The 9771-nt window shown below is 36.2% G+C and overlaps 1 protein-coding gene across 1 annotated transcript; it reads right to left on the bottom strand.

The window, feature by feature from the left end:
• Nucleotides 1-2783: 2783 nt before the first annotated feature.
• LOC21400723 (succinate dehydrogenase assembly factor 2, mitochondrial) lies at nt 2784-8217 on the bottom strand. Its single transcript, XM_024176373.1, has 6 exons — nt 8011-8217; nt 5033-5125; nt 4799-4885; nt 4299-4426; nt 3325-3392; nt 2784-3225 (listed from the first exon to the last, which is right to left on the bottom strand). Exons 2-6 carry the CDS (start codon nt 5113-5115, stop codon nt 3079-3081), a joined length of 513 nt encoding a protein of 170 aa, XP_024032141.1. The 5' UTR covers nt 5116-5125; nt 8011-8217; the 3' UTR covers nt 2784-3078.
• Nucleotides 8218-9771: the final 1554 nt, after the last annotated feature.

The following is a 9771-nucleotide window of genomic DNA, read 5'->3' as shown; positions in this document are numbered from 1 at the left end:
GTAGAATTAGATGCTTACCATTTTAATAACAATAAATGCAGGCTCATACATTGTGTTTTTTTAATGTAATTGTTTATATTATTTACATTATTTAATTAATTATTTCAGTAATATCATTTAATGGTCAATACATATTGAGAGAGATTTCCCCTCTTTTTTTTTTGTGCGTTTGTACACGTCGTCTATGTCTGATGCCACGTGTTAATCAGCCTGCAATTCTTGAAAGTGGCAGGTGCTTTTGTGGGCAAATGTCAAAAACGTCACTGAAATAGAGGGGTGCAAAGTATCATAGTTTGGTCATTTGGATCAAAATTTTAAAAAAATTTAAACTCAAATTATAATTTTATTTAAATTTATATTCTTTTATAAAATTTGAATTTGAATTTGAGTTTAAACTTGAATTTAAGGCTAAAATCTGAGTTTAAGTTCTCCCTAGTCCCTTCAACTCAAATTCTTAAACTCAAACTCAAATTAATAAATAATATTTTTCTATTCTTAAAAACGTAATTATTTTTTCGTTTTAATTTCGATAAAGATGATTTTTTTTTCTATGCATTCACAACTAAAAGATAAATAAAATCTCACTCATATATCTTATTAAAATTTTTTATTACTATTGAGTTTTTATTAAAATACTATTTAAATACAAATTTAAGTTTTGACCCACCTAAACAGAAACTCAAATACATTCTCAATTCAAACTATAACTCAAATGTGCACATCCAAACACAAACTCAAGTTATAACTCAAAAATACAACTGAACAAGCCCTCATGTTCACTAATTTCTTTTTCAAATATGATAAAATGAAAAATGATTTGTTGATTCTAGGTATAGCTGCTATTTTTTTTAACAGTTAAAATCGTTTCATGTTCATCCTCTAGTGAAAATTTGATAGATTCCACATTAATCTTCATGTCATCTGTCACACGTTTTATTTTGATAATCATAGGCGACTAAAAACTTGGCAACTTGCGTCATTGAACGCTGTTGATGACTATCTCTCGGACTTGGGTTGATTGTGTTAGGGGAGGCCAGGGGGAACTTTGTGCTATCTGACCCGTGAAGACCTACGATTTTGATGACGTTATGATATCAGGGGACTCCAAGTAGGTTATTGGAGGTCGGAGCCTTTCACTCCCTTGATGATAGAGCATCGGAGAGGTATCGATGGCGATGCTCAAATGACAACTCGAGATTTCTCATCATCGAGTTTTTATGGGCACGGAGGACATGAAATGTTTTGGCTAATAGTTTGTAATGTTAGGCTTTTCAGCCTCAATGAATGGGCCTGTTGTTTGGTTGTAGGTATTTTGTTCATCAAACTGGCCAACCCGCTCAAACTAGTTGCACCGCACCTTGCCCTATATGTTAAAATGAGTCCACACCACCACTTGTTGAATGAGTTTTCTAAAGATGGCGAGTTAGGGTAATTCTCAATTATTTGGTGGATAGAGCATCGGAGATGCGTAGTATCGATGGCAATGCTCGAATGACAGCTCGAGATTTCTCGTCATCGAGTTTTTATGGGCGTGGAGGACATGAAATGTTTTGCTTGATAGTTTATGACATTAGGCTTTTCAGCTTCAATGAATGGGGGTGTTGTTTGGTTGTAGGTATTTTGTTCATCAAACTAGCCAACCCGCTTAAACTAGTTACACCGCACCTTGCCCTATCTATTAAAATGAGTATACATCACCACTTGAACGTTTTGGGCGAGTTTTCTAAAGACGGCGAGCTAGGGTAATTTTCAATTGTTTGGTGGCGGTTTGAACCTGCCCACTTACCAATATTATTTATGTATTTTTATTTCCATACATGTTTCAAGATAATGAAAAAAGTTAAACATTACGCTAGGATAAACCAATCTAAATCGGTTTTCAAGAAATCATATCCAATCTAATCTAATTGAGGTTTAAGAATTTAAATTGGATTGAATCAGTCGATTTGATCGGTTAATTAGATCCTATGAACACCCTACCATGATGTGGTGGTGGGGAAAGCATTCAGTATTATGGGTTAGGGAAGATCTAACTGGGCAATGTCCACAACAGGCAGGAGCGAGGGTATTTCCATATGCAGCCTTTTGATTTTCTTTTTTTTTTTTTTTTCCTTCAAGAACTTTTAAATTGGATGATCATTAAATCAAACGATGCATATTCTATGGGGTTCAATACGGTGAGAGTTTTTGAACAACATTATTATATATACAAGCCCCATTCGATTTAAATCGTACAGTTAATGTCAACTGATCCTACACTAGGGGCACTCCATTGCAGAATTTTCCAAGATAAACGGTGTACAAGCATAATTGTGTACAGAACATCCGGACATTCACCAGTGTTTTCTTCATTTTGTGCTAGAAAGTAAAGAAACATATTTCACCTTAAGGTTTTTGGGCCCCTAGCACCTAGTATTATGAAAATTCTTGAATTTAATAGATAGGAGAAATACCGTCGTACTCGTTGATGCAAACTTTCATCTAAACTAGTGCAAATAACTAACTTTGAAAAAGAAGAAAAACCTATACGCAACACACACCTTATAGACACATATTCAAAGTTCACGTCGACATTTTCGTATAATTAGAGATAAGTAGGAATCATAGTAACCTCCCAATCTACAGCATTTTAACATGTTCATCTAACTTCACGATTTTGTACAACACACAAGGCAATGTACAAAGCATGCAGATTGCAGACATATCAAAACTCAAGTGTGTAATAAAATAAGACTAATCATAAACTTTCCATCTCAAACTCTTTCCAAAAACTGCTCCATGCAAATATAAACATATACATGTTTTTATTTTACTTTTCGGTGTCATATTAACGAGTATTGTACTTTGAATCTTATTCACCCCCAAGAAAGGATGCAGTTATGTCGAATGAAGAATTTGGGCAGCAATATAACACAGTTTGGAAAGAGCAATATGAGCAACGGCACATGGGCATGGAGACGAAGTTTGGCCACCACTTTTTGTAGAGGCAAGTAAGAAAAATAACCCATAACAATCATCTCTCGCACATTTTTACAAGCACACAAGTAATAAATCCAGGCAAGGGGGATGATGATAGCATTACTGGTTTCCAGTTATAGGGCTGTCCCGACCTCTCTTGATGTCGTCCCACCCTCTCACCCATGGCTGTCCAGGTTTTGCGCGTGTTTCAGGAGAAGCATGGGCATTAAGGTTGTTCATAACTTTGCCGCTCACTGCCGTAAAGACCTACTACAACAAAAGGGTTTTGGATGAGGATTGAAAACAACCAAGTACAATAAAAAGGAAGAACCAAATTGAGAGTTTATTTTTTATATCGAATCTCACAGGATTCGTTTTGACTGCCTCAGGAGGTTGCTCTTGACCAGTTAGCCACTTCCAGAGATCTGGGTTGTTTTGACTGCCTCAGGAGGTTGCTCTTGACCAATTAGCTAGCCACTTCCAGAGATCTGGGTTTTACTACACGACAAAAACACAAGTCGATAAGTGATTCGTATCTCGGTCCTATCATCTCTCCCCTCACCTTTGTTTTCTCTCTCCTCTAGCTCAAAAACATCAAACACCTTAAATCTCGGCTCTCTCATCATAGTTCTAACTGAACATATATGTAGCAATGACAAGAATCTAGAAATAGAATTTGTTTGGAGCTATACATAATACGACGGTCAAAAAAACCACTTTGCTTCGTATGCGATGGCTATCAGCCTATTATATTTCTCTCAAGCAACAGAAAACATCAGACAAGCGCATGATTTCATTGAAAGTCAACACAAGAAGCTCAAGTTCTCTAAATACTGGAATATAACCAAGGCATCTTGCATTACTTCCCCATTAAAATGTTGGTCTGCAATTCAAGCGCCAAACACAAAAATATTACGATGAAAGATTCAACTGTTTTTCTTTTTGATGTTAACTCAACTTGGGAAAACTGTAGGAATTGGCAAACTTTGTAGGAGACTGAAACATTGAGGACTACCAAAAAGAGACCTATATGTCTGGCTTATAAGCTTATACCATGTGATAGTCAAGTGACAACGTATCTAATCAGAAAAAAATTAAAAGGAGAAAAAATAAAATTAAGCTTGGAACTAGCGAATTTCCAATAACAAGAAATATACTATTATGATCGTAGGCAAATTGGGCTAGACAAATATTTGAATACAAGAAAAAATTGTACATCTATAAACAGATTATGAGATATTCCCATCTAAAACCAATGATTAACTTTATAGAAATAGAGTTCTGATTCTGAGAAAAAGCAATAATGCTTAACAAAATCGTACAGAACAAAAGAAATTTTACCAGGTTGAGGACATAGGAGAGAGCTTTGATTCCATTATCATCCATAGAATGAATGTTCTCCTCCACCCATTTTCCTAAAACCAAATCCAATTCCAGAAATCCTCTTTGTTTGCTCCTGTATATCAGTCTATTCGCAAAAGCCCAAAAATAATCGAATATCAAAATCATCTCCGAAATCAAGAAACAAGGAAATAATTAATCACATTTGTTTTTTTTTTTTTTTTAGAAAAAATTATGGAACTTACATTTAAGAGTGCATGAATTGAAATTTTTACCACTTATACTCTTTTGACTAATATAGTCCTTTGGCTAAGAGATAAAAATCTAAGGGCTCGTTTTGAACCCATGATTCTGATTTTGCTCCCTCATAAAAAAAAGTTCTCGTTCTCTTACAAAATTTAAATTCAAAATTAAAATCACTAACTTGAACACGTGAACTAAAAGGCTGTAAAACTAATACACCCTAAGGGATATTTGGCTAATTTTTCCTTTGTTTTACCTGTTACAAAGCCGTCTCTTGCTCTCTTCATTGGCGAGATCTATACTTTCTGAATAAAAGCGGTAAATCCCACAATTCGAAACAGGCCTGCCAAATGTTTGACGAAATGCGTAAATGAAAAGGTTATATCAAAGACAACGTTTTCAACCCTTTTTTTTCCCTTTAATTTCAAAGTTACCAACAAAAGAACGAATTAAAGGAAATCAAAGGCCAGAAACGAAGGAAAAAACACACCTGATCGAGGCCTCTGTTTGAATGAGAGACGTTGATTTCAGGAGCCGATCAACGGTAAATAAGGCTTTTCTCAAACTCCCCATTTTTCTTTTTCTGTTGTTCGGGGTTCGCCAAATTTCAGAGCAACGGATGGATAATCAGAAAATTGGAAAAGACGAATAACTCGCAAATCATACATAAATGGCACAAAAGAAAACTAAAAAAGAAGAAATAAACAAAATAGTAGAAATTGAGGGTAAACAAACTCGGAACTGGTTGCAGCTGAGAGGTGATCATACACTGATGAGGAGCTGACGATCGGTAGCGTACTTGTGTTTTAAGCACTTTCTTTTTTTTTTTGGATGGAATTTAAGTACTTTCTATTTTCTTGCAAAAGTTACACCTGTGATAATCTATCTATCTATTCCTAAAAACTAAGGGTGCGTTTGGTTAGAGTGGCGGAATGGTAATAGGAATAGTAATAGGAATGGTAATGGAATGGAATGGAATTGAAATGTGCTGGAATCATAAACTGATTCTTTTGTTTGATTGGAGTTATGGAATCAATACCTGAATGAGGATTATGCTGTTTGGTTGACAACATAATGGAATGAAAATAAACTGTATTTTGACAAAAAATACCCTTGATTAATAATCCTAAGTAATTTAATATTGTAATTAATTAAAATAGTAAAAATAATAATTTAATTATTGAAAAAAACTTTTTATTTGAAGGATAATAATTTAAACACTATATTTCAATTGTAAAAAATAATAATATTTGATTTTTTATGTAATAATAAAATATCACAAGCTGAAATATGATAACTTTTGACATCTATCATGATATGTTTCATGAAAAATATAACTTTGGCCCTTGTCAATAATAAAAATGATAATATATCATTCAACAACATATATAATCACAAAATATAGTCATATGCCAAGTGAAGCAAGTTCCTAGTTAATACAATTTAACAAAGTGAAGCATAATCCTAATTAATTACAATATCAAAAGTGCATAGCACGTGCACCACTATATCAAAAGAGAAATGCATAACACATACACCACTATATCAAAAGATAATCTGACTATGTTTTTCCGTCATGTCTTCACCGATAGCCCAACTTAAACGTTCACTTACCTTTTCAATAACACTAGCAAATTTTATCACTCAAAATTCAATAAATTTTGGACTCACATTTGAGCAGAGCATACAGAGTATCAGCAACATCCGAGGCCTCGGCGGTGATCCTGTAAGCGACATCTCCGGCCAAAACGCCGCCGTTTCGGCCTTTGAAGAACTCCAAATCCCTCTCCAGAACCTTCCGGAAAACCTTAACCCTAATCTCACACGCAGCACTCAACGCCACGTCCCTTAGAAACGCCTGCTGCCAATAGCACCCGACAACCCTAGCCACTGCCAAGAGACAGCGCCAAACCCTTGTTGCTCAATCTGAAGGCGTCGAAATCGGCGGTCAGAGCAGAGAATCTCCCAAATTTGGGAACGATTGTAGAGAGAGAGACAACGGAGACGAGTCTGCAGAGCCAGCCGAGGAGAATCGGCTGCTGGGAGAGGAGGTGGGGCTTGAGGGAATCGAGGCATTGGAAGGTTCGAGAAAGGGGATGGCTAGGGCTTGTGGAGGGGATTTTGAGGCGGGTAAAGAGGGGTTTGAGGGAAGGTTGATGACGGAGTTTAGAGTTGGTGGGGGTTTGGAGAAGCGGAAAAGAGGATTGGGATTGCGTTTGAGTTGCAGAGAGAGAAATGGAGGTGAAGGGTTGAGGTTGTTAACGAAGATAACAGACATGGTTTTTGAGCTTCATTTACAGAAGAAGAAGAAGAAGAAGAGGGAGTCACTGCTATGAACATTTCCTCTGTCAAACGACAATAAAAAAGGAAGACGACAGCAAACAGGAGTTCGACAAAATAGTACTCGTCTTCGTGCCGGTGAAGATCCAAGCCGCAGCAGCGGTGACGCACCGGTGAAGATCCGAGAGCGAGCCAAGAATCGAGCCGCGCGAGAACTTCTTCGTTTCGATCGGAGCCAAACCTCTTGGATATTCACCGGAGATCCAGAAGAAACGAGCCAAACCTCTCTTGCCGGAGATCGAGAAGAAGAAAAAAAAAAAAGAAGAAGCGAGGAGGAGTGCTCTGGATGGCTGGAGCTCGGTGGTCGAGCAAGAAATGGGGGCTAGGGCAGGGAGTTTTTGGACAAAACGTGAATCGGGGCTGAATGGAAAAGCAATTCCACAGCCCCCCACGTGAATGCCAATTCCCTTAAAATGACTGAATGGGCTTTCCTTTCTAACCCAAAAAATGAAACCAAACAATGGAATTCGAAGGAATGGCTTTTCCTTTCCATTCCATTCCCCCCAACCAAACGCAGCCTAAGGGAGAATCCGTTTTTTGAGGCGGGCGTGTTGGTGCCCATCCTTAGGAAGAGTAATAAGAAAGGGGAAAAACGACAGCAGAACCCAGAAGAAATCAAGAAGTGAAACTCAAAAACCACTTAAAAAAAAAAAAATCTGTCATTTCACTTTTAACCGAACCTCGCTGGAGAAAACCGAAACCAAACCGCTTTTAAAGCAGTTCGGTCAGTTAACCGAACCAACTTTATTTAATTTCACGTCATGCCGTCTTTTTCGGTTTTTAACAGTCGGTTCTTCAATCAGTTTCGATTTTACAGGTTTTTTTTTTTCTTTACAGTCCTACCCACTTCATATGTAGAAGAATATTGCATTGCAGGAGTAAAAATTTATTGGTTATTCATAAATTTATCTCACTTCGGGGTCAGATTCCCTTTTACCCAAATTACGTTTGTATTTTCCTAAAAACTTTCAACATGCCCATTCTCACGCGGTACTCTCTGCGAAATAACTACAAATTAATTCTCATTCTCTACAAACCACTGTTAAATCCAACTTTGATTAATCAGATGTCTATACATTTTCCACTGCTGAGCCCTCTCCTTATAAAAACACCTTACACATAACGTACCTGTTCACCTCAAATCGGGAATTGCTTCGCACCTTTTGACCTCTGTTGCTCCGATCGGTGAAGGACCACCCCGCGGCACACGATTCTTTCTCCGCTTCAATCCGCCGCTGAGTTATGTTCCCCTTTTAATCCGCTTTTTCTGACCAACTCAAATGGTTATAACCCTAGATCCCCATCTTCTGCTAATCCCCTGCCTCCTTCCTTGGCCTTCCATGTGGAGCGCTATTATCCAACCCACGTCAGCTTGGATTTTAAAACCACTATTTTGTTCATATACGGGAACGCTCACAATTCCCCTCCTGTACTTTGCACCCTGGACCAATGAGCTTTGTGGTCAACCACACTTTTACTTCCCCTCCCGCCTGCCCTACCATAAATTCTGCCTTTTTATAAAATAGTTTTCTTTTTATTTATTTATTTATTTATTAGAATGCTTCGCATTGAGCAAGAAAGTCCATTTAGTTCGTTAATTCGAGTTTTTAATTTGAATTAAGATGTGACGTTATATGAGAGTTTTTTACTGTAATAAAAAAATTAGATGTGATTATTTCTGATAGCTTTTTACTGTAACAAAACTTGAATTCTAAACTCAAATCGACGAAATGAACGGGCCTCTTTTGCAATGTGCATGAGTATAGGAACCCTCTTTTTCTCTTTTAATTCTTGCTTGTCCAGGAGGTGAAAATGTGTACATCTGCCGACAGCAGTTGAATTTGAAAGAGAGAAACCTGTCTAAACTCCATTTATAGTGCCTTAAATTATACCTTTACATACCCTTACCCATAACACATCTAGTGGGTTCAGAATGACGCATTTTTTAAAAGAGTAAGATTTGTTTGTAAGGTCTTTAACAAACATTTAAATTAGTGTTTAAGGGACTCCTTTGATAATACTAGACCGGATATACCATCGCCAGTCACAGCCTCCCAAATTTTTTATTTAGCAAAAAAAAAAAAAACAAACAAACAAACAAACGAAAGTACTTGAAGAACAACCAGATGAACAAGCGTCAAATGAGCTCAACCGCTATCCATCAAGGAGAGCACTTGAAGCAACCGACTTATCTGAATTTGGGGGCATACTCTCATTAAATGAGCCTTTCATTTTAATCAGTGGAGGTATAAAGGGTTAAAATGGGTATTATGGTGAAAATATATACAACTTTTAAATTTTTATTAAAGGCACTCTCATTCTACTTTCCACGCACCTTTTCAATAAAGAATTTTATTACCAAATTGTTTATTAATAAAAATACTTTTAAAAATAATTTTTAAAAAAATACTCATTACACATGTCACCTTAAAAAAATTAGAATGGTCTATTATTTCAAACACCATTTTAACTTTTTCACACATTTTCTTAAACCATCCACCTATTAAATTTAATGATTATTTATTCCACTCATCTTATTATTCTAAAATAAATTCCTACAACTAAGAGTTTGTTCTTTTGTGTGAAAAATTTAAAAAAATATAACTCAAATTATAATTTTATTTGAGTTCATGTTCTTTTAAGTTTAAATTTGAGTTCAAACTCGAGCTTAGGACTAAAATTTGAGTTCAAGTTTCCCCTTCAACTCGAGTTCAGAAACTCGAACTCAAATTAATGAACATTATTTTTTCTATTCTTAAAAATGCTATAACTTTTTCGTTTTAATTCTGATTGAGATGTTTTTTTTTAATGCGTTGACAATGAAAAGACGAATAAAACCCGACCCATATACCCCATTAAACTTTTTTATCAGCATTGAGTTTTTATTAA

Source organism: Morus notabilis, unplaced genomic scaffold (assembly GCF_000414095.1).
Source record: "Morus notabilis unplaced genomic scaffold, ASM41409v2 Scaffold568, whole genome shotgun sequence".
Taxonomy (NCBI): domain Eukaryota; kingdom Viridiplantae; phylum Streptophyta; class Magnoliopsida; order Rosales; family Moraceae; genus Morus; species Morus notabilis.
This window is presented reverse-complemented; position numbering and strand designations above follow the sequence as displayed.

Excerpts from the sequence above, each read along its gene's own strand:
- LOC21400723 (XM_024176373.1), bottom strand. The coding sequence starts at position 5,115 with ATGGGGAGTTTGAGAAAAGCCTTATTTACCGTTGATCGGCTCCTGAAA. Across the intron at positions 4,886-5,032 it reads CAAACAGAGGCCTCGATCAG|GCCTGTTTCGAATTGTGGGA; the intron begins GTGTGTTTTTTC and ends AACATTTGGCAG. Across the intron at positions 3,393-4,298 it reads CTCCTATGTCCTCAACCTGG|ACAACCCAGATCTCTGGAAG; the intron begins TAAAATTTCTTT and ends GAGGCAGTCAAA.